The 25,719-nt window shown below is 42.2% G+C and overlaps 1 protein-coding gene across 1 annotated transcript; it reads left to right on the top strand.

Moving 5' to 3' along the window:
• Window positions 1-53: 53 nt before the first annotated feature.
• On the top strand, window positions 54-24,571 carry LOC311350230 (uncharacterized protein; the record flags this gene model as incomplete). The annotated part of the gene is made up of 8 exons (XM_084470229.1): window positions 54-415; window positions 788-920; window positions 1,456-2,008; window positions 2,365-2,553; window positions 10,605-10,677; window positions 11,410-11,508; window positions 13,309-13,524; window positions 24,352-24,571. 8 exons carry the CDS (start codon window positions 54-56, stop codon window positions 24,569-24,571), a joined length of 1,845 nt encoding a protein of 614 aa, XP_084326355.1.
• Window positions 24,572-25,719: the final 1,148 nt, after the last annotated feature.

Here is a 25,719-nt window from a genome sequence, read left to right as displayed (position 1 = left end):
GGCGTGATAACTTCGTTATAAGTAGACACACCACTGTCTGCAGTCGGCATTTTATGCCAGAAGATATCGTTGAAGGTGGCCGACGCCGTTTGAAACCCGGGGTGATTCCGGTGTTGTTCGCCTGGAACAACTACAGCCTGCCGGTCGCTCGGCTAAGCGTGTGGCAAAGGACACAGCGGCAAGAGGAGGAGGATGAGGGTGAGGGTGAGGTGCCGATCGATGCCAGCGTGGCTTTGTGTCACGACTACGATAGCAGACCAGAACCTGCATTTATGGACCTGGCCTACGAAAAAATCCACGCACAGCAGCAGGTCATCATAGAGCTACAGAGGCGACTGGAGGAGGTTTCATTGGGGCAGAAGTTTGGACTTGAAAGATACAAGACCTCCGATGAGGACATCAGGTTTTACACGAGGTAGGAAACGTTAAAAAAGTTATTGATTCACTTCAGTGAATTATGCTACTCCTTCTGTGTGTGCCAGTTATTCTGTCAATAAAGCTTCACTACACAGGAAGCTACTAGTTGTGCTAATTTCACATGACAATCAACATAGTCCACATTTTATGCACGTATATGTATTGTGTGTTAAAAGTTATTGAATCTGTGATTAATAAGAAGTCTCAACATCCCAAAGCTATGCCTACAAGATAGTTGAAGTATGTTGCAGGGATATTTTCTATTCTATTCTATTTTTCTACTTGATCAATAAAGGATATAAATCTGCTCATGATGTATGGCTACAATCCAACATGTTCTTACAATTGCATATCCCCCCCCCCCCCCCAGATTTGCCAGCTACCGCCATTTCAATGCATTTTGGTTGCATCAGGTTGAACCTGTCAGTAGGAGAATTGTCCGTGTTGGACAGTCTTCGTCAACCACAGTTCCTGATAAGACTGCTGACCCACCACGTAGACCAGTAAGTAGACCATCTGATTTTCTGTTTGTCTATGTTGTTGTGAATCGCGAGCAACACCAGCCACCCCACACACAGTCTGTTCAGCCTCCTGCCTTCTAGGAGAAGGTACAGGATCCTCCACAGCTGCTCCACCAGACTCTGTTTCATACACCAAGCGGTTAGAATGATAAATTCTCTCCCCTCACTCCCCAGCCACATGCTTGCACTATTACAGCTAGTCCCCTTGCACTGTACACTGCTGCCCTTCCTCTATACCTACTGTACATACCATGTCCATGTTGTACATTGTGTATACTTACTTACTGACTGTCATTCTGCACTGTCAATGTCACAAAGATCTTAGTCTTATGCTGCTATTACGAACTGCAATTTTGCAGAGTGGGAAACGTCATCTCGATTCCTTTGTATATCTTGAGATGTGAAGTACTACAATAAAGCCACTTTGACTTTGAATATTTTCGATGTAGTGCTATGCTGTTACAAACACATTTGTCTTACACAATGTACTTCTTTCTTTGTACATTCTTACTAACAGAACCGCTGTCTACCGCTGATTGATGAGCTGTTCCTCTTTCTGGTCTATCTGTCTCTGGGTCTGAAGGAGAGGGATCTAGCGGACCGCTTCAACGTACATCAATCAACTGTTAGTAGAACAATTAGGACCTGGGCTAATTTTCTCTACACAGTTTTGGGTGCTGTGGGCATTTGGATGTCCCCTGATGCAGTCCGTGCCATGATGCCTGACGTGTTTGAAAAGTACTCTGACACACAGGTGATAGTAGACTGCACTGAACTAAAATGTCAGACGCCTTCCTCGCTTCTTTTGCAGAGTGAGATGTACTCCCAGTATAAGTCTCATACCACAGTAAAGGGAATGATTGGTGTGTCCCCGCACGGTGCTGTCACCTTTGTGTCAACACTGTACTCTGGTTCTATTAGCGACAAAGAAATGTTCAAGCAATCTGGAATCATCCCTCTACTAGATGAAAACATGGCTGTAATGGTTGATAAAGGCTTTACAATTGATGATTTAGTACCGGGCAAAGTACACAGACCACCTTTTCTGGGAAGGAACTCTCAGCTGTCTCGTGAAGATGTTTTAGCTACTCAGGAAATTGCCAGGCTAAGAATACACGTGGAGAGAGTGATTAGGCGCATAAAACAGAATAAATTGTTTGATTCCATCATCCCTTTGACTATTAATGGTAGTATCAACCAGCTTTTCGCAGTAGCCTGCCTTCTATCTAATTATCAGAACAAACCACTGGTCAAGGCATGGGCCAAATAGATTATCTAATTTACCCAGTTTCCCACAGCTTAGGCGGCCGCCTAAGCAACACACGCCTGCCGCCTTAACTACATTGTCGGGAACACTGTAGTCAGTACAGTGGCTCCCTTCTGCCTGCCCGTTGCTGGTCCCTCTTTTGTTTTCCTCCTGTTTCAGCTCTCCAGATGGCCCCGGCAGTAGAGATTGTGGAGCTGAAGTCGGAACTCCGCACCTTAGAGCAGATGATCGATGACCTTCTCCAGCGGCAGTCCGTGCTGAGCTCCCGGTTAGCCCGCCTGGAGCCAGAAGCCAACCAGCTGCCCTCAGCCCCAGAGCCCTCCGCCGCTGCTACCAACGTCCTCCCTGGTCCGAGTTCCTCTCCATCATGGTCTTCTGTTGTCAGGGGAACAAAAAAGATTTCTCTTCCCCTCTACGACCCTCCAGACATCGGCGAAGATATCATCCCACTCGCAAACTTTTTCTCTCCCCTGGCGTTCCTCCCGCTTGTCTCTCCACCGGCTGCTCGCCGGTACTATTTTATGTCTTCCTGTGCGCCCCTCCCATGTGGGGTACCACAAGGTTCGGTCCTAGGCCCTCTTCTGTTTTCACTATACCTGCTCCCACTGGGGTCCATCCTACGCAAACATGGCATATCCTTTCACTGCTATGCAGATGATTGCCAGATTTACCTGCCCCTCAAAAAGAATAATGCATCTTCTTTGAAACCACTTTTTAAATGTCTTAATGACCTAAAGGCCTGGATGGCACTCAACTTTTTAAATTTTAACGAAAATAAAACTGAGGTGATGGTTTTTAATGGCACTGCTGGGACTCCATCCATTGATCTAGGTTCACTAGCCCAATACTCAAAACCTACTATCAAAAACCTTGGGATAAAAATGGATCCTGGGCTAAACCTTGACAGTCAGATCACGGCAGTTGTGAAGTCAAGTTTCTTCCAACTGAGGCAGTTGGCTAAAATAAAACACATTCTCTCAAGGCAGCACCTAGAGATGACCATCCACGCTTTTATAACTAGTCGGCTTGACTATTGTAATGCCTTATATGTAGGGGTTAGCGCATCCGCCATCACCCGTCTTCAGATGGTACAAAATGCTGCTGCACGCCTTTTAAGCGGCATAAATAAACGTGAGCATATTACCCCCATTTTAACTGCACTACACTGGCTGCCCATTCGTTTTAGGATTAATTTTAAAATTATTTTATTTGTTTTTAAGTCTCTTAATGGCCTTGCCCCACCATACCTTTCTGAGCTGTTAGAACCTTACGCCCCTACACGCCCCCTCAGGTCAGCTGACCAGCTGCTCCTGAAAGTCCCGAGAACGACCACCAAACTTAAAGGGGACCGCGCTTTTTCAGTTGTGGCACCAAAGTTATGGAACGACCTGCCTCTTGATACCAGACAAGCTCCATCGCTGCATGTTTTTAAAAAGCGCCTCAAAACTAACCTGTTCTCCATAGCCTTTAACCCCGTTTTTAACTGATGTCTTTTATTCTGCTGTCGGTTATTTATTGTTTGACTCACCTATGCGCTATGTTTTAATTGTTTACTTGTTTTGTATAGTGTTATTTTAAATGCACTTTATTTTAATCTTTATTATTTTCTGTTGTGTTTTATGTACTTTTTGTGTCTTATGCCAATTGTATTTTTTGTGTGTGATTTTGTACAGCACTTTGGTCCACTGGGTTTTTAAAGTGCTTTATAAATAAAGTTGGTATGGTATGGTATGGTATTGTCATTTTGTTTTTGAATATTTTAAAGTTCAAATTGCACAAATTCTTTAATTGTTCTTGTTTCAGTTATTTTGACAATGTTGAGTAGCACTTTTCTTTTAAATATGTGTAGAGTTCAAATTGCACAAATTCTTTAACTGTTCTTGTTTCAGTTGTTATTTTGATACTGTTGTTTAGCAGCCCCCACCACCTTAACTATCACATTTTCTGTGGGAAACCCATTGTACCTATTGTAAATACATGAAAAATGATTGAAACAGAAAATGATTTTAATGAAAATGATTGTCAATTAAATGTTGTGCTCAGTACCTAACGTCTGGTCAGGTACTTGGGCATGTAAATCTTGAAAAAGAACTCGTCTGCCTTCTGTCTAATTACTTTTGTGACCTCTGGATCAACAACTATTCGTTGGACCAGCATGTCTTCTTGGGCACAAATGACAAAATCACACCATGTCATTCCAGTAAGCATAAGTTGCCCCTGCACCTGCCAGTAATATGCGTGTGATTCTTTTAAGAGCAGTGTTCCCTCTTTCATGTTAAGGTACTTGCAATCTACATAGCTGTTAACATTGGGGCACTTGATCTCAACTAGGCCAAAAGGTGGCTGTGCGAGAGGGTCAAATACAAGGCCATCTGGTGAGGTGCCTAGCCATGGGGCATCAGGGTGAATAATTAGGCCTGTAGGCATGTAGTTCACGTTCCTGATTTTGCTATATTCTTGAGCTGCAGTGAACTCCATATCTGCACCTGTTTGAATAGAAGATGTTTCAAAATTTGAGTTGAATGATCGCAATACAGTGATCATAATGCAAATTATTGTAATTAGGAGATTGATGTCATTGCAAGGTAAGTTAATTTCATTTAGAAATGGACAGTTATGTGTGTGTGTGTGTGTGTGTGTACCCCTTTTCATCTCTGCTGTCTGCCTTGTTCCCTTCAGCATGCGTTCAGCCAGTGACTGTGCTGAGCCTTCTCCCCTCACAAAACACACCTCTCTAAAGTGAGAGGAGGTTATTCTACACCTGCGCAGCTGATGCCACTCCACATTTCCAGCCTGCTCTCTGGTTGCCTCTTCAATCTTTCTGGTCATTTCTAACTTAACAGTCAAACTTTTCAGATGAAAATTTTGTTCGTCTGTTAGTGTAAACTCCAGCATGTCTGTCGGGGGAAGCTGATAGTTATCAATGGGTAACTTTGGGAAAGGTGGAGCATCCATGTGGATTGTGATCACTTTGGTGGGTAGTATAGGCTGCTGATAAGACAGTACACTTCCCTTTTGGGCTAAGCCAAATGATGTCTCCACCAGCGTTTTCTCAGCACTTATTGCCATAGTTGCTATGAGGGGCCTCTCTTCTATAGCAAAGTCCTCGTATGTGTCCTCAATGCATAGCAGCCCAATATCAAAAGGGTGCCCATGCACACCCTTGTAGAGTGTACTTCTATGAAACAAAGTGGTAAAGGTAATATCCTACTATGAAAAGGTTACAATTATAAAAGTAAAATATGTGGTATGCAGTCTAATGGTTTCAGTAACTGCTCGTGACCTCCAAATAGTGATATTGTTACAAATCATAACCTGCTGTGCCCCAGCTAATGTTTACATGTATGACCTCAGTGACTACACCTCACCTGATTCCTCCTTCCATGCGCCTGTTAAGCCTGGGTCTTGTAATAATCATGCTGTTTACAGGCCCGGGTTTTACTCCCTTATGAAGTAAAGAAAATTAACTGAGTCGCCATTATATTACGCTGCACCTCTAATGCTTCTAACCTTAGATCACTATACTTTCTTTTAGCAAATTACTATTTTATTGCAGCACACATAGCCTAACTATTACATACATATACAGTGCATTTGCCTCAACCCTTACTGCAGTTCTGGGCTTGTGCCATTGTTGTTCCATTTCTGTACAGGCATGAACAGGGGGGACAACCTGGATATTGAGCTCGGAGTAATGAGCTGTCTGAAAGAGCAGTGCAGCAATGTGATTGCATACTGCTGTGCCAGCTTTGCATGAACACTGACTTGAGGTCATGATGACGGGATCTGAATCACGAAGCACTATCTGTGTAGAATACACAGAGAGACAATTGGACAGTTGGCAGAACAGATACCACTAAATTAAGACAAGGGGCTTCCTACAAGTCTACCACAATAAACATATATTGCTCAGTACTGGAATGCCTGCCACTACAGGGTGTCAATAGTTGCAAGTAGTAGCAATTGCAAAAGGGGAGGAAACCCATATATATAGCTTTAGAATGTAATGTCATGGCAAGTGTCCCAATGATTTTATCGGTATAGTGTGTGTGTGTGTGTGTGTGTGTGTGTGTGTGTGTGTGTGTGTGTTTAGTATACAAAAATTGTTAACCATACGAGTAGAGGTATACCAAATATGTGTTGATAGAAATATTTACTGCCAATCAACTTTGCACAAATTACCTTCATTCACTAACAGGTAAACTATAGCCATTTATCAAGTGTCTCAGAAGAATGTGTTGTATTTGTGAATATGGTGTTTACATAGTTGAGAACATGCTGGTGGCCAAATGAAAGCAGTTGCAGTGTAAATATATTCATTCTGAGAGGCTTGATGAACGCATGCTGTACAGTCATTGAACTGAAACAGAAAATTTAACAAACCCATCCCTAAACATAGCCTACTCTCAAGCTGTGTGGTTTTTCATTCTTCTGCATGGACCTGTGACAAGCTGCTCTGACAGTGACAGTACCTCTCAACCTGTCTTTGTTTGAAACTGGTGGAAAAGAAGATAAAGCATCCATTCATTCATTAATTTATTCATCACAGTTGTCTTTATACAAATCAATGTTTTAGAAATCTGAAACACCTGCCAGAACAGTAGCAGCTAGTCGACATTAAACCTAGCAGTTATCCTAGTAGACACATAAGACCAGCATAAACACACAGGACATCGTAGTAATTATACTGTTGGTAGTATAAACCCATCGCTAAAATGCAGTCTTCATCTGATTGTCTTAATTGTCTGTGAGCAAAAATACTGATAAACTAACTGATAGCATACAAGTACACAACTAGGCTACTTACAGTTAACTAACGCTAACGAGTGCTATTAGCAAAAGCTACAAATGTAGATACCTTCATAATTATGAATAAATGAGGAGGCGTAAAACTTAAATCCCTTGTCTAACAGAGTCCCCGGGGCTCTGGACGTCCGTTTGGCAATACTGTGCACATCGGTAATAGTTGTTCGGGGTAGCTCCTGTAAACACCGGCTGTAAAAGGTCGCCATAATCAGCTCAGTTTATTGAGCAGCGGACGGCCGGAAGCCAAGACCACTGTTTTGTAGAACCCGGAAGAATGTTGCGCATAACCCCTATTGATTTATTCTTTGAATTGCAATGCCTTGATTTTAGTGAGGTTAGTACACAGTCATAGCTATAAATGCAATGGTAGGCCTACTAATAATTGCCATAATAATTTATTTCGCTGTTTCGGTTTTCGGTTTTCGGCCTTGGTTTCCTCATTTTCGGTTTTCGGTTTCGGCCAAGAATTTTCATTTCGGTGCATCCCTAATATATATTTAAGCAATAGATCACGACAGGCCGTGGTATACGCTCATTATACCACAGTTAAGGGGCGTTGTCCGTCCCGACGCGCAGCGGACGGTTACGTAAATATGGTGAAATTAAAGTCATAGACACCCTCAATTTTGAAAAAGCGAGAAAGTCGGAAAAGCATTTTTTTTAACGAATACAGAAAAGTAGTCCCTCCTGGCTGCCGGCAAAGTGTACGGCGGTTGCTATGCAACACACTAGCGTCCTTCAGAGAGAAGGCTAGAGACGGTATCTTGGTTCGCCGGCAATTTAGCAATTTAGAAGGCTAAATTGCCAGCGACCGTGTGCCTATTGCTTTACAGGCTTTTTTTAGGCTTCAGTGAACTATGCTATCGCTTTTATATATAAATAAACAACAGTTCAAGTTAGGCGCGGAGTGATACTGGACTCTGTAAACTGAACGGGCGTCATAGCTGTGTGTATACGCTCAATATACAACGGTTGGGAACCAATCAGATCGCTTGATTTAGGCCCCCCGTTTTATAAATATATATATATATATATATATATATATATATACACACCGCTTTTAGTGCAATACACCGCTGTAGCAAAGACCATTGCCACATTCCACCCAGGGGACTTTTATTGGGCTCCTCCAGACTCAGGATGCAGGGGGGTGGGGTTGAAAGCCAGTTTGTAATAAGTTTGAAGTTAACGATGCATGACGCTGTTGCTCCATGTTGCCATGCAGGAGATTTCTCCCAGAGTGTGTGCGATGATGGCTGGTTGAACCTATGCACACTGGTTACTCAATGTGCAGCCTCACCCAGCCTGAGAGTCCAATCAGATTTGGCCAGGTGAGGCTGCTTAAACCAGCCATCATCCAAGCACACACTCCCACAACCGCTTCCAAAGGGAAAGAACAAGACATGAGTACGTTTTGAGGGGTGCAAAGGGAGGCAGCGTGCAGGGGCCTGTGGATTCATCTCAGCCTTAAGCTAAGCTCTAGTTTACGATACAGCTTACTGTAGTGAAATACTTTGGACATGCATCAATTTGCGTCACGATGGCAAAACAATGTTAATGACGTTTATTCATCTTTTTGTGTTCAATCTCTGGTGTTCTTCTGCTGTGAACCGTTGACCCACTATGGCAATCGATTACTGATTGCCGAAAACACAGAACTACTTCCACTGCCTTTGTGCTAGACTGGTGTGCGATGTGCAAAGGGTGACCCATACATCACTGCATTAATACTCCAGGCATGAGTTTATTTACACTTTTATTAATAAGTGGGTAAGTTAATAATAACTACAGATTTTCCCTTTTCAGTCTTCTCTAAGTCTTCTCTAGTCACGCTAAATAGATTGTCACAGGCTCAGCTGTAACCCAAAATGCAGAACAGAGTGACAGTTGGATAGGTTCCTGTTCTAACGTGAACCTAGATGTATCGGTGGGTCTTAAAACCGTAACACTTGACAAACAAACCACAACAGGATGTCGGGTGCTAACAAACAAACCGTGACAGGATGTCGGGTGCACTATTGTTTGTTGTACGTCCTGGCACTTAATGAACGCACTTCATGCAGGTTATATTCATTCATTGTACTTAATTGTGTAGCATGTACTTAATTGTGTTGTGCATGCATGTTGTGAAGCATGTACTTAATTGTGTAGCATCTGCAGTAGCTAGCTATCACTGCTGTATACGGGGAATGGGGTCAGCCTGGCGATTCTTAGTACTTGCACTTGGTTCTATGAACATCTTTACTGTACCGACGGCGATATATTGTTTCACTTCGTATGACAAATATACTTATTGTAAGTCGCTAATGCTCTAAATGTAAATGTAAATGAGTGCACATTCAACACCTAATAAGGTGTTGAATGTGATATTATTTTTGAAAAATGTACCTTATGAACAGCATGTTATCCTCCCCCAATCTGTCTCTGATCCAGCCAGCCCCAAGTCAAGTTGTAAAGTTTTACTGCCTCAGGCTGAAAAGATCCAAACAGTCCTTAGTAAGACTAATCTCTTATCAGTGTGACTAAAAACAAAGAATATCGTGCATGCATTCAATCCATACATGTACATACGGATGATATATAAAGCACCATGTCCAAAGTTCTCTATATTTAGGCTCTATCATTTATATAAATCTTTGAAAAATATAAACACTGTTCCATTTTGTCCCCTTTTGTGTGTGTGTGTGTGTGTGTGTGTGTGTGTGTGTGTGTGTGTGTGGCAACAATGCAAAGGCTTTCTCAGGGTTAAACAATACTCACAATGGGCAATTTGAGTGGGAAAGTTCAGACTTAAATATATGAAACATGACACTGATTGTGGGGTAGGGATGGTTTTCACCTTTTGCACTAAAGAAGAGACTGCAGCCTCTCGTCCAGCACTTAACTTTTCTTGTTTTTGTTTGTTTACTGACATGCTCGGTTAGGTGGTGGGAGGTAGTGGTGAACATCTAGACACTTCTGTTGTAAACAAACACAGAACAAATAAACATGCCATGCCATGTTTCTTTGTTGTACCAAGCTGTATGGAGGAAATGATTGTGGGATGGCAGGTGATGACAGGAAACTTATCAAAATGACTGTGTGCATGTGCATAGTTGAGAAGAAAAGCTTTCAGCCAAGCATCTCAACTGGCATAGAAATGTGTGTTATGCAACACATAAAACATTGTCGGGTCATTTGATCATTCGTGTTGACCTTCCCTTTGTCTCATCTCCCAGCTGCCTTGCTGGTTGATGGAAACTTTGATGAGTTACGCAATTGAGTGTAAACCTGTTAAGTATGTGGTCGGGTCAGGTGGCGATCATGGCACTGCTGATGAAGGCCATCACTTTGGTTCAAATTATTCCGTTTTTTAAAATCCTTTTCTTTAAACACTTGTGATTTCAAATGATTTAGAACAAAAGTGATGACTGTAGTGAAAAGGGGACATAGTGCAGGTTGAGCGGTAGTTGTGATCAGCAACTTGCGATGTAACTAATCAAAGTAAGTGTGTGTGTGTGTGTGTGTGTGTGTGAGAGCACGAGCTGTAACTTGCATCATGAATACGGCATGTAACGTGACCACTAATGATCCGCTCTGCTTCCTTCTCCCAGGTGTCACGGCCCGGCTCCTCTTAAGCACCTCCGAGGACATCCGATCGATCATTGTTGCCGGCGGGGCGGACGGGTATGCGACCACTGACCGAGCCCCCATTCACTCTCCCTTCCCTTGCATCGTGACGCTGAGACGCGCCGTTCTCTACACTACAAACAACATTCGTTTGAGTACGTGATCGACCGATATATCGGCCGATATTTGCTTTTTTTACGTGTATCGACATCGGACAATTTCTTTCGCCCATTTTTATTTTAACATTTTTTTCCCTTTTTCTTCCCGGCATGATTCACAGACAGTTCAATAAATGTTCCTTTTTTTAATTGAGACTTGTAACATTTGCTATCATCCTTGTGTCATTTTTATGATGTAATTTGAGGGAGCAAAAGCAGTATCGGCTCCAAATATCGGCTCAAGAAAATCGGTATTGGCATATCATTCATCAGCTAAGGCTGATGAAAAATAATCTGTATCAGTATCGGCCCTAAAAAATCCATATCAGTCGATCCCTACCTAGTACAAACAAATGGGCAGCATTGTCCTCCAGGATACACCATATTATTTGTATTTGCAGACTGTAAATATTTTAATGAGTGGCCGTCATTGTGAGCAACGCCTCTGTTAATCCCAAGGACAAATATTGGCTTATTTTTGTAAAAACCAAAAACCACTGGCTGAGGTGCATTGTGCTGGGCCATCAAATGCACCACAGATTTGTATGCAAATGCAAAGATGGATTCTGTTCAAGAAACCCAATGTCCCAATGTCAACTGAATTATGGTCCTGTGGGCTTTCCATGAACAGGGACCTGTCCATGCGTACAACTAGCCCCGGCGCCATGGCAACCTGTGTTGCCACGAACACACTCTACTGGGCCCCGCAAGCAAAGGGATCCATATACCGGTGAGCGTCATGCCATTATTCAGCCAAATAAAATAAATATTTACAATAACATGGAGGGTGAGTTCCTTCAGGTCCTCTTCTCTGGATGCTCGACAGCAACTGCCACAGTTGGCAGTTGGCAGCCATCTTAGCTGGTGTCACCACAATCAACACAAACACGAGATTAAAACATGCCAGAAAAACCACACTCACTAATATAATAATGTGATTAAAGATTAAAAAAAACTAACATGAATATAACAACGCTTTTATCCAGAGCGACTGGCATTAGACCCTGAAGAAACGACCCAGAAACTGGGTTAGTTAGTAACAAGTAATAAGTCCTATGTGACATTTTGTACAGCGAATACCTCATCTCTGCCCAGCTGTACCGAGCTTAGCACACCTATTTGTGTGTGTGACCTCAAGTCACACACAGTGAAAAAAGTCAGAATGACTAAAGTCGTGAACATCGTAGACTCATGAGTTCATGAAGAATCATTCATCATCAGTCATTCTAATATTTTTGACTTATCTCATGAATGGTCATTATTTTATCCATGTAAATAGTTGTTTAAATGTAAAGTATTTCTTAGGAAAGCCCTATAAAAATTATTATTATTATTATTAATACGTAAAGGACAATTGACCTGTCGCTAAGCTCCGCCCTTAGAACGAAGATGAGCCAATGACATTCCAGCCTCAACTATACTCGAACATCGGCTCGGACAACTCCATTGAAACCAACAGGGAGGAGGCATAATATAACATTTTAATGGTGGATTTATGTTGTTTGTGTAAAAAAAAAGAAACATGGTCAAACGATGTGCTTGGGGTGCATGTAACACGGACAGTCGGTATCCCGAGAGGCTGCAGAATGGGGTATATTTCATCCCTTTTCCCAAGACACAACGGGACAAGAAAAAGTGTGTAATGTGGATCAGACTGTGTGGCAGGCCAGAATACCAACTGAATTTAAGCTTGTTACCTTCTGTATGTATTTTAAAGTTATGAATATACCCCTCCATAGCGTAATGTAGTCCTTTTTGATTGACCCTGGAAGAAATTAAATATTTTTTTGCCCGAAATTTCTCCAAAACCTGCTTTGATATACTGTCAGCTGACATTTTTCAGTATGTTTTTGTTAATAAGTCTGGTTTGTTTGTCCAAGTTCGTCATGGTAATGATGGGGGCGTGGCTTAGCAGGTCAATTCCGGTATTTAGCACATTGAACCCCCTTTCTGGGTTGTCTAGGATGAAATAAAGTGAGTGGTTAGTGGTGTTCGTTGATGTTCCTTCCAAATCAAGTATTGTAGCGAAATACAGTTTCTGTCATGTTTTATATGGCATTGTGTAAATCCCATTGAAACGGAAAGCGGACCGGAACCGGAAAGGACAGCTGTTTATGTTTGGTTGTAGCCTTTTCACTCAGTTCTCCGCCTCAACAGTAGGGCTAGAACAACCAAGAAAGGGGACTCAATGTGCTAAATACCGGAATTGTCCTTTTAATAATATAATTTTTAAATTTGATATAGAACTCATGAGGGGTTTTGATTTATTTAACAAGTGGGCTCTATTTAAGTATGTTTTTTTTGTACTTTAGTGCATACAATAATCTCATAAAATGATTCCGAGAGTACTATTGTAACATGACCCTTTGTCAACAATCACAGTGCTTTATTTTATTGCAAATTCCTGAAAGTACTTAAAGTACATGAACTTATAGCAACATGTGCAATACAACGAAAACACGTCCGTAAAAAATATGTGGTGGGTCCGTGTGTCATTTTAGTTCCATGCTTGTGCCGTTCGTTATTTCAGGGTCTCCATGGACACCACCCCATGGACCCCCATCCTTGTCCTGAGAGGTCAGGGGTCTGTGTCGGGCCTGGCTGTCGATTGGATCAACCAGCAGCTTTACTGGAGTGACCAGCAGAAGGGGTCCGTTAGCGTGGGGCCCCTGGGCAGCCTGGAGCCACGGCTGCTCATCAGGGGCCTTCAGCGGCTCACCGCCGTGGCAGTGGAGCCCTTCCTGGGGTAAGCCTGTAGTCTTGAAGGAGACCCGTACTTGGGGAAATGACGCTGTTACCCATAAAAAAGCGAGAAGCATCGCACCATTTGTGTTTCTTGCTCAATCAGCCCGGCCTTGGTTAAAGGCCCCATGACATGCCAACCATAACACTTATTCATTCTTTAACTGGCAAAAACGAATTGGGCAAACGTTCCAGGAACTAAATACCTTGATGACAGGAGGAGAAACTAACCGCAACTCATTAGGTATGTGTTTTTTTTCAAAGGCGTAGCACTTCTCGAGAATACGATGACAGGATACACCATATTATTTGTATTTGCAGACTGTAAATATTTTAATGAGTGGCCGTCATTGTGAGCAACGCCTCTGTTAATCCCAAGGACAAATATTGGCTTATTTTTGTAAAAACCAAAAACCACTGGCTGAGGTGCATTGTGCTGGGCCATCAAATGCACCAATCAGCCCGGCCTTGGTTAAAGGCCCCATGACATGCCAACCATAACACTTATTCATTCTTTAACTGGCAAAAACGAATTGGGCAAACGTTCCAGGAACTAAATACCTTGATGACAGGAGGAGAAACTAACCGCAACTCATTAGGTATGTGTTATTTTTCAAAGGCGTAGCACTTCTCGAGAATACGATGACTAAGGGCATCTTAATCATTTTAGATCTAGAGTTTGCAAATCTTCTGTCCTAGATGTGTGACGGATAGATGAGCAACGTTGGCTACAGTCCACTGGGTAGGCTTTTATTATGGCAATGTGCATGAATTATCTGTTACTGGGAAAATCAGAGTAACCATATTTTCTGGTTATGACTGATGCAAACCATTGTTTCCCACACATTACTTGGCGGGGATATATATTTTTTCTTGCACAAGAATGATACCATCTGTGATCAGTAGTGTTTCCCATCATTTACTATTTTTTAATATTTCAAATGATTAAAATGGTATTTAATTGTAGGGCTGTTCTCCACAACTCACCAACACATTGACGACAGTCCGTCTGTTATCAGCCCCTAGTCTCCGCTCCTCTCTGAATCAGAATATGATCATGAGCGGGACAAACAACAAAGGATTGTTTTTGGTTCATGAATCGGTATTGGGGATTCTAGAAATACCAAGAACTGTAATCGAATACATGGTCTAAATCTCAATGAGGACTCATGTAGCCTACTTAAAAAGTCTGTGGTAATTTACACCAATGTACACGTATGAAAGGTCTGTTGAATCTATTATATGCTGTCTGTGTGCGTAACAGCCACACTGGAGTGCCACTGGCCCTGCAGTTTATTACCTCCTCTTTACTGTTTTAGAGTATCAAATTCACTTCTGAACAGCAAGTGGAATGCACTGGGAACCTTTTGAAACGTTTGAGACGTCTCCGGTTTAATTACATTAGCTGGGCTTTTGTTTAGAGCATGGTATTCGGTGATTCCCCTGTTGTGTAGAAATATTGACCAATCGATGGCTCTACAGAGATACGTGAATAAAACATTCATATATATTAAGTCTGTGAAGATGATTTCTGCCACCTCAGATAGATTTCCCCCAGCAATCGTGGTTAAGACTACAACTCCCATGTTCCCATGCTACTTCAAGACGTCTTCAAACTACGACTTTTTGTTCTTGTTTTGATTAAGAACCCCTCGCGGCAGAACTTTCATGATATACCTTTGAATGTCTACTGCCGGGATATGATCACAAAAGTCGCATTGAGATTTTCAGGCGTGACCGGCCAAATGTTTCAGATCCTTTAAACCAGTCTTTCCCAAAGACTGGGTCGCCACCCACATGTGGGTCGCCAAATAAATGTATATTAAAAAATATATATACATATATTATTATAAAAAATATATATCTCTACAGTTTCTTGACTGTCTTACTTGCTGCTGAACCACCCGAATTTCGCCCCAGGGGATTAATAAAGTTTTTATCTTATCTTATGTGGTTAATGAATTGATTAATGTTGACTGTTCGAATTGATTGATTGATTGACTGTTTGATAACAATAGCTGCCCTTCAACACAAGCCTACCTGTTCGGCATGAGCATTTAAAAAAACTTTAAACAAGAAGCATGTTTTTGATAGTACTGTACTATTTTGAATTGGGTCGCGATGGTTTGTAATTAAAAAAAAATTTGTCCCCAGAAAAAAAAAGTTTCTGAAACACTGCTATTAACCTAGCAGACATTTTCACTGGTGAAATACCGGTTCACATTTTGTGTATATGGACATCGCGAGTTAGGCTCTCAGATTGCACAATCCAATCTCACTGCTGTAGACTTGGATACAATCTCAATGATATTTATCTGTTGTCAATGTTTGCTGTTAACATTCTGCATTCCAGTTCCACTTGTTAGGGACCGAGCCAAACATGGCAAGGTCCCTATTGAAACCCTCGTGTTTATTAGGGACCGAGCCAAACATGGCAAGGTCCCTATTGAAACCCTCGTGATTATTCTTCCGCCGTATTTTCCAGCACCCCCTGAACATATACGAAAACTCAATTTTTTTTGGTGCAATTGTGGGGACTGGTGAAAAATTTGATATTCTAGCCCTCAAATTCACATTCTCCCCTAGGTGGCGCTATAGCAATTGTTCAAAAGTGCAAACTTTGCACAAGCAGCACGCGTCACCAGTTTGACCTACACTCATGAAACTTTACACACACATGAAAATCCTCATGATGAACAAAAAAGTCTCTTGAACTGAACATTTCCGGGTTGCCAGATTTTCCGCCATTTTGAATTATGTTAAAAACAGCAAATTGCCTAAGGATCCCAGGTTTTTCGACTTTGACAAAAATCCTTTGGCAGATATCATCTATGGCCGATTATCTTAAGGATTAGTCTGTACAATAAAATGTCAAGCTCCCATGAGCCATTGAGTTCTAAAATGGGTGTGGTTGAAAATGCCTAAAAAGTAAATTGCTCATATCAACATCAAGTTGGACTCCTATGATGTTGACCCAGATACAAAAGTTGTTCAGAATCAAATTCTGAACAAGATAAAGTAAAAAAAAATTAAAATGGGGCGTGCCATCGGAATGGGCGTGGCCTGTCACTAAAAGCGCCACAGTTCATAGACACAATGTTTGATTTGAGCAGAACCAACTTAGTGGCCATTGAGGACCAAAGTTTCAACTGCTCAAGTAAAATGAAGTCGATTTCCAAAACAACATGGCCGCCAGAGGAGGGTAAATCACTCAGCGGAGACCGTAATAGTTATGGCGGAGACCGTAATAGTTATGAATATGAAATTCACAGTGCACGTGTAGACTGGTGCCTGTAGCTCACATACCAAAATTCGTGTTTCTCATGTGTGTAGCGCCCCCTACAGGAACTTTAAAAAGCAGCCCCTGCGCCACGTTTCACCAATATGTATGAAAATCGGTAGGCACGTATAACGTGCCAATACCTACAGAAAAGCCTCTTGGACCCATGCTCCAAACCCCACCGGAAGTCGGAAATTTAAATTCTTTCATTTTCACTCTCGGCGGCCATTTTGAATTCTTTACACTTTTTTGACTTGTATTTGAATGAACTCCTCCTAGGGAATTTATTGGATCTGCTTCAAAATTGGTCAGTACAGTCATGAAGTGGTGCTAAACCAAAATCGTGCTATTTGTGACTGTACGTTGAAGGGCGTGTCCGTGGCATGCCGTCAAAGTTGGCCATTTTTGAATTCCGTCGCCTTGTATTTGAACGAACTCCTCCTAGGGAATTTATCGGATCTGCTTCACAATTGGTCAGTACAGTCAAAAAATGGAGCTCAACCAACGCCGTGTTATTTGTGACTGTACGTTGAAGGGTGTGTCCATGGCGTGCCATCAAAATTGGCCATTTTTAATGGCATTTTCTCACTTTTTCGCCTTGTATTTCAACAAACTCCTCCTAGGGAATCAATCTCATCTGCTTCTACAGATTACATAAGTTCGCAAAAAGTTAAAATTACATAAGTTCGGGAAAAATTAAAATTAAAACTGCGCGCAGTGATGAACGGGACCTCGTGGCAGCGCACATGTTACGAGGTCCCGTTCATCACTGCGCGCAGTTTTAAAAAAGCGCACGTTACGAGGTCCCGTTCATCACTGCGCGCAGTTTTAAAAAAGCGCACATGTTACGAGGTCCCGTTCATCACTGCGCGCAGTTTTAAAAAAGCGCACATGTTACGAGGTCCCGTTCATCACTGCGCGCAGTTTTAAAAAAGCGCACATGTTACGAGGTCCCGTTCATCACTGCGCGCAGTTTTTAAAAAGCGCACATGTTACGAGGTCCCGTTCATCACTGCGCGCAGTTTTAAAAAAGCGCACGTTACGAGGTCCCGTTCATCACTGCGCGCAGTTTTAAAAAAGCGCACGTTACGAGGTCCCGTTCATCACTGCGCGCAGTTTTAAAAAAGCGCACATGTTACGAGGTCCCGTTCATCACTGCGCGCAGTTTTAAAAAAGCGCACATGTTACGAGGTCCCGTTCATCACTGCGCGCAGTTTTAAAAAAGCGCACATGTTACGAGGTCCCGTTCATCACTGCGCGCAGTTTTAAAAAAGCACACATGTTACGAGGTCCCGTTCATCACTGCGCACAGTTTTAAAAAAGCGCACATGTTACGAGGTCCCGTTCATCACTGCGCGCAGTTTTTAAAAAGCGCACATGTTACGAGGTCCCGTTCATCACTGCGCGCAGTTTTAAAAAAGCGCACATGTTACGAGGTCCCGTTCATCACTGCGCGCAGTTTTAATTGTAATTGATTTATTCTTTGAATTGCAATGCCTTGATTTTAGTGAGGTTAGTACACAGTCATAGCTATAAATGCAATGGTAGGCCTACTAATAATTGGCATAATAATTTATTTCGGTGTTTCGGTTTTCGGTTTTCGGCCTTGGTTTCCTCATTTTCGGTTTTCGGTTTCGGCCAAGAATTTTCATTTCGGTGCATCCCTAATATATATTTAAGCAATAGATCACGACAGGCCGTGGTATACGCTCATTATACCACAGTTAAGGGGCGTTGTCCGTCCCGACGCGCAGCGGAGGGGCGGCGACCCCCTTCACTGTGGTATAATGACCGTATATCACTGACTGAAGTGATCTATTGCTTTTATAAAACGGTTACGTAAATATGGCGAAATTAAAGTCATAGACACCCTCAATTTTGAAAAAGCGAGAAAGTCGGAAAAGCATTTTTTTTAAAGAATACAGAAAAGTAGTCCCTCCTGGCTGCCGGCAAAGTGTACGGCGGTTGCTATGCAACACACTAGCGTCCTTCAGAGAGAAGGCTAGAGACGGTATCTTGGTTCGCCGGCAATTTAGCAATTTAGAAGGCTTAATTGCCGGCGACCGTGTGCCTATTGCTTTACAGGCTTTTTTTAGGCTTCAGTGAACTATGCTATCGCTTTTATATATAAATAAACAACAGTTCAAGTTAGGCGCGGAGTGATACTGGACTCTGTAAACTGAACGGGCGTCATAGCTGTGTGTATACGCTCAATATACAACGGTTGGGAACCAATCAGATCGCTTGATTTAGGCCCCCCGTTTTATAAATATATATATATATATATATATATATATATATATACACACCGCTTTTAGTGCAATACACCGCTGTAGCAAAGACCATTGCCACATTCCACCCAGGGGACTTTTATTGGGCTCCTCCAGACTCAGGATGCAGGGGGGTGGGGTTGAAAGCCAGTTTGTAATAAGTTTGAAGTTAACGATGCATGACGCTGTTGCTCCATGTTGCCATGCAGGAGATTTCTCCCAGAGTGTGTGCGATGATGGCTGGTTGAACCTATGCACACTGGTTACTCAATGTGCAGCCTCACCCAGCCTGAGAGTCCAATCAGATTTGGCCAGGTGAGGCTGCTTAAACCAGCCATCATCCAAGCACACACTCCCACAACCGCTTCCAAAGGGAAAGAACAAGACATGAGTACGTTTTGAGGGGTGCAAAGGGAGGCAGCGTGCAGGGGCCTGTGGATTCATCTCAGCCTTAAGCTAAGCTCTAGTTTACGATACAGCTTACTGTAGTGAAATACTTTGGACATGCATCAATTTGCGTCACGATGGCAAAACAATGTTAATGACGTTTATTCATCTTTTTGTGTTCAATCTCTGGTGTTCTTCTGCTGTGAACCGTTGACCCACTATGGCAATCGATTACTGATTGCCGAAAACACAGAACTACTTCCACTGCCTTTGTGCTAGACTGGTGTGCGATGTGCAAAGGGTGACCCATACATCACTGCATTAATACTCCAGGCATGAGTTTATTTACACTTTTATTAATAAGTGGGTAAGTTAATAATAACTACAGATTTTCCCTTTTCAGTCTTCTCTAAGTCTTCTCTAGTCACGCTAAATAGATTGTCACAGGCTCAGCTGTAACCCAAAATGCAGAACAGAGTGACAGTTGGATAGGTTCCTGTTCTAACGTGAACCTAGATGTATCGGTGGGTCTTAAAACCGTAACACTTGACAAACAAACCACAACAGGATGTCGGGTGCTAACAAACAAACCGTGACAGGATGTCGGGTGCACTATTGTTTGTTGTACGTCCTGGCACTTAATGAACGCACTTCATGCAGGTTATATTCATTCATTGTACTTAATTGTGTAGCATGTACTTAATTGTGTTGTGCATGCATGTTGTGAAGCATGTACTTAATTGTGTAGCATCTGCAGTAGCTAGCTATCACTGCTGTATACGGGGAATGGGGTCAGCCTGGCGATTCTTAGTACTTGCACTTGGTTCTATGAACATCTTTACTGTACCGACGGCGATATATTGTTTCACTTCGTATGACAAATATACTTATTGTAAGTCGCTAATGCTCTAAATGTAAATGTAAATGAGTGCACATTCAACACCTAATAAGGTGTTGAATGTGATATTATTTTTGAAAAATGTACCTTATGAACAGCATGTTATCCTCCCCCAATCTGTCTCTGATCCAGCCAGCCCCAAGTCAAGTTGTAAAGTTTTACTGCCTCAGGCTGAAAAGATCCAAACAGTCCTTAGTAAGACTAATCTCTTATCAGTGTGACTAAAAACAAAGAATATCGTGCATGCATTCAATCCATACATGTACATACGGATGATATATAAAGCACCATGTCCAAAGTTCTCTATATTTAGGCTCTATCATTTATATAAATCTTTGAAAAATATAAACACTGTTCCATTTTGTCCCCTTTTGTGTGTGTGTGTGTGTGTGTGTGTGTGTGTGTGTGTGTGTGTGTGTGGCAACAATGCAAAGGCTTTCTCAGGGTTAAACAATACTCACAATGGGCAATTTGAGTGGGAAAGTTCAGACTTAAATATATGAAACATGACACTGATTGTGGGGTAGGGATGGTTTTCACCTTTTGCACTAAAGAAGAGACTGCAGCCTCTCGTCCAGCACTTAACTTTTCTTGTTTTTGTTTGTTTACTGACATGCTCGGTTAGGTGGTGGGAGGTAGTGGTGAACATCTAGACACTTCTGTTGTAAACAAACACAGAACAAATAAACATGCCATGCCATGTTTCTTTGTTGTACCAAGCTGTATGGAGGAAATGATTGTGGGATGGCAGGTGATGACAGGAAACTTATCAAAATGACTGTGTGCATGTGCATAGTTGAGAAGAAAAGCTTTCAGCCAAGCATCTCAACTGGCATAGAAATGTGTGTTATGCAACACATAAAACATTGTCGGGTCATTTGATCATTCGTGTTGACCTTCCCTTTGTCTCATCTCCCAGCTGCCTTGCTGGTTGATGGAAACTTTGATGAGTTACGCAATTGAGTGTAAACCTGTTAAGTATGTGGTCGGGTCAGGTGGCGATCATGGCACTGCTGATGAAGGCCATCACTTTGGTTCAAATTATTCCGTTTTTTAAAATCCTTTTCTTTAAACACTTGTGATTTCAAATGATTTAGAACAAAAGTGATGACTGTAGTGAAAAGGGGACATAGTGCAGGTTGAGCGGTAGTTGTGATCAGCAACTTGCGATGTAACTAATCAAAGTAAGTGTGTGTGTGTGTGTGTGTGTGTGAGAGCACGAGCTGTAACTTGCATCATGAATACGGCATGTAACGTGACCACTAATGATCCGCTCTGCTTCCTTCTCCCAGGTGTCACGGCCCGGCTCCTCTTAAGCACCTCCGAGGACATCCGATCGATCATTGTTGCCGGCGGGGCGGACGGGTATGCGACCACTGACCGAGCCCCCATTCACTCTCCCTTCCCTTGCATCGTGACGCTGAGACGCGCCGTTCTCTACACTACAAACAACATTCGTTTGAGTACGTGATCGACCGATATATCGGCCGATATTTGCTTTTTTTACGTGTATCGACATCGGACAATTTCTTTCGCCCATTTTTATTTTAACATTTTTTTCCCTTTTTCTTCCCGGCATGATTCACAGACAGTTCAATAAATGTTCCTTTTTTTAATTGAGACTTGTAACATTTGCTATCATCCTTGTGTCATTTTTATGATGTAATTTGAGGGAGCAAAAGCAGTATCGGCTCCAAATATCGGCTCAAGAAAATCGGTATTGGCATATCATTCATCAGCTAAGGCTGATGAAAAATAATCTGTATCAGTATCGGCCCTAAAAAATCCATATCAGTCGATCCCTACCTAGTACAAACAAATGGGCAGCATTGTCCTCCAGGATACACCATATTATTTGTATTTGCAGACTGTAAATATTTTAATGAGTGGCCGTCATTGTGAGCAACGCCTCTGTTAATCCCAAGGACAAATATTGGCTTATTTTTGTAAAAACCAAAAACCACTGGCTGAGGTGCATTGTGCTGGGCCATCAAATGCACCACAGATTTGTATGCAAATGCAAAGATGGATTCTGTTCAAGAAACCCAATGTCCCAATGTCAACTGAATTATGGTCCTGTGGGCTTTCCATGAACAGGGACCTGTCCATGCGTACAACTAGCCCCGGCGCCATGGCAACCTGTGTTGCCACGAACACACTCTACTGGGCCCCGCAAGCAAAGGGATCCATATACCGGTGAGCGTCATGCCATTATTCAGCCAAATAAAATAAATATTTACAATAACATGGAGGGTGAGTTCCTTCAGGTCCTCTTCTCTGGATGCTCGACAGCAACTGCCACAGTTGGCAGTTGGCAGCCATCTTAGCTGGTGTCACCACAATCAACACAAACACGAGATTAAAACATGCCAGAAAAACCACACTCACTAATATAATAATGTGATTAAAGATTAAAAAAAACTAACATGAATATAACAACGCTTTTATCCAGAGCGACTGGCATTAGACCCTGAAGAAACGACCCAGAAACTGGGTTAGTTAGTAACAAGTAATAAGTCCTATGTGACATTTTGTACAGCGAATACCTCATCTCTGCCCAGCTGTACCGAGCTTAGCACACCTATTTGTGTGTGTGACCTCAAGTCACACACAGTGAAAAAAGTCAGAATGACTAAAGTCGTGAACATCGTAGACTCATGAGTTCATGAAGAATCATTCATCATCAGTCATTCTAATATTTTTGACTTATCTCATGAATGGTCATTATTTTATCCATGTAAATAGTTGTTTAAATGTAAAGTATTTCTTAGGAAAGCCCTATAAAAATTATTATTATTATTATTAATACGTAAAGGACAATTGACCTGTCGCTAAGCTCCGCCCTTAGAACGAAGATGAGCCAATGACATTCCAGCCTCAACTATACTCGAACATCGGCTCGGACAACTCCATTGAAACCAACAGGGAGGAGGCATAATATAACATTTTAATGGTGGATTTATGTTGTTTGTGTAAAAAAAAAGAAACATGGTCAAACGATGTGCTTGGGGTGCATGTAACACGGACAGTCGGTATCCCGAGAGGCTGCAGAATGGGGTATATTTCATCCCTTTTCCCAAGACACAACGGGACAAGAAAAAGTGTGTAATGTGGATCAGACTGTGTGGCAGGCCAGAATACCAACTGAATTTAAGCTTGTTACCTTCTGTATGTATTTTAAAGTTATGAATATACCCCTCCATAGCGTAATGTAGTCCTTTTTGATTGACCCTGGAAGAAATTAAATATTTTTTTGCCCGAAATTTCTCCAAAACCTGCTTTGATATACTGTCAGCTGACATTTTTCAGTATGTTTTTGTTAATAAGTCTGGTTTGTTTGTCCAAGTTCGTCATGGTAATGATGGGGGCGTGGCTTAGCAGGTCAATTCCGGTATTTAGCACATTGAACCCCCTTTCTGGGTTGTCTAGGATGAAATAAAGTGAGTGGTTAGTGGTGTTCGTTGATGTTCCTTCCAAATCAAGTATTGTAGCGAAATACAGTTTCTGTCATGTTTTATATGGCATTGTGTAAATCCCATTGAAACGGAAAGCGGACCGGAACCGGAAAGGACAGCTGTTTATGTTTGGTTGTAGCCTTTTCACTCAGTTCTCCGCCTCAACAGTAGGGCTAGAACAACCAAGAAAGGGGACTCAATGTGCTAAATACCGGAATTGTCCTTTTAATAATATAATTTTTAAATTTGATATAGAACTCATGAGGGGTTTTGATTTATTTAACAAGTGGGCTCTATTTAAGTATGTTTTTTTTGTACTTTAGTGCATACAATAATCTCATAAAATGATTCCGAGAGTACTATTGTAACATGACCCTTTGTCAACAATCACAGTGCTTTATTTTATTGCAAATTCCTGAAAGTACTTAAAGTACATGAACTTATAGCAACATGTGCAATACAACGAAAACACGTCCGTAAAAAATATGTGGTGGGTCCGTGTGTCATTTTAGTTCCATGCTTGTGCCGTTCGTTATTTCAGGGTCTCCATGGACACCACCCCATGGACCCCCATCCTTGTCCTGAGAGGTCAGGGGTCTGTGTCGGGCCTGGCTGTCGATTGGATCAACCAGCAGCTTTACTGGAGTGACCAGCAGAAGGGGTCCGTTAGCGTGGGGCCCCTGGGCAGCCTGGAGCCACGGCTGCTCATCAGGGGCCTTCAGCGGCCCACCGCCGTGGCAGTGGAGCCCTTCCTGGGGTAAGCCTGTAGTCTTGAAGGAGACCCGTACTTGGGGAAATGACGCTGTTACCCATAAAAAAGCGAGAAGCATCGCACCATTTGTGTTTCTTGCTCAATCAGCCCGGCCTTGGTTAAAGGCCCCATGACATGCCAACCATAACACTTATTCATTCTTTAACTGGCAAAAACGAATTGGGCAAACGTTCCAGGAACTAAATACCTTGATGACAGGAGGAGAAACTAACCGCAACTCATTAGGTATGTTATTTTTCAAAGGCGTAGCACTTCTCGAGAATACGATGACTAAGGGCATCTTAATCATTTTAGATCTAGAGTTTGCAAATCTTCTGTCCTAGATGTGTGACGGATAGATGAGCAACGTTGGCTACAGTCCACTGGGTAGGCTTTTATTATGGCAATGTGCATGAATTATCTGTTACTGGGAAAATCAGAGTAACCATATTTTCTGGTTATGACTGATTGTAGGGCTGTTCTCCACAACTCACCAACACATTGACGACAGTCCGTCTGTTATCAGCCCCTAGTCTCCGCTCCTCTCTGAATCAGAATATGATCATGAGCGGGACAAACAACAAAGGATTGTTTTTGGTTCATGAATCGGTATTGGGGATTCTAGAAATACCAAGAACTGTAATCGAATACATGGTCTAAATCTCAATGAGGACTCATGTAGCCTACTTAAAAAGTCTGTGGTAATTTACACCAATGTACACGTATGAAAGGTCTGTTGAATCTATTATATGCTGTCTGTGTGCGTAACAGCCACACTGGAGTGCCACTGGCCCTGCAGTTTATTACCTCCTCTTTACTGTTTTAGAGTATCAAATTCACTTCTGAACAGCAAGTGGAATGCACTGGGAACCTTTTGAAACGTTTGAGACGTCTCCGGTTTAATTACATTAGCTGGGCTTTTGTTTAGAGCATGGTATTCGGTGATTCCCCTGTTGTGTAGAAATATTGACCAATCGATGGCTCTACAGAGATACGTGAATAAAACATTCATATATATTAAGTCTGTGAAGATGATTTCTGCCACCTCAGATAGATTTCCCCCAGCAATCGTGGTTAAGACTACAACTCCCATGTTCCCATGCTACTTCAAGACGTCTTCAAACTACGACTTTTTGTTCTTGTTTTGATTAAGAACCC

Source organism: Micromesistius poutassou (genome assembly GCF_964030765.1).
Source record: "Micromesistius poutassou genome assembly, chromosome: 7".
NCBI lineage: Eukaryota > Metazoa > Chordata > Actinopteri > Gadiformes > Gadidae > Micromesistius > Micromesistius poutassou.
The sequence above is the reverse complement of the archived record's forward strand: the minus strand, read 5'-3'. Positions and strand labels throughout refer to the sequence as shown.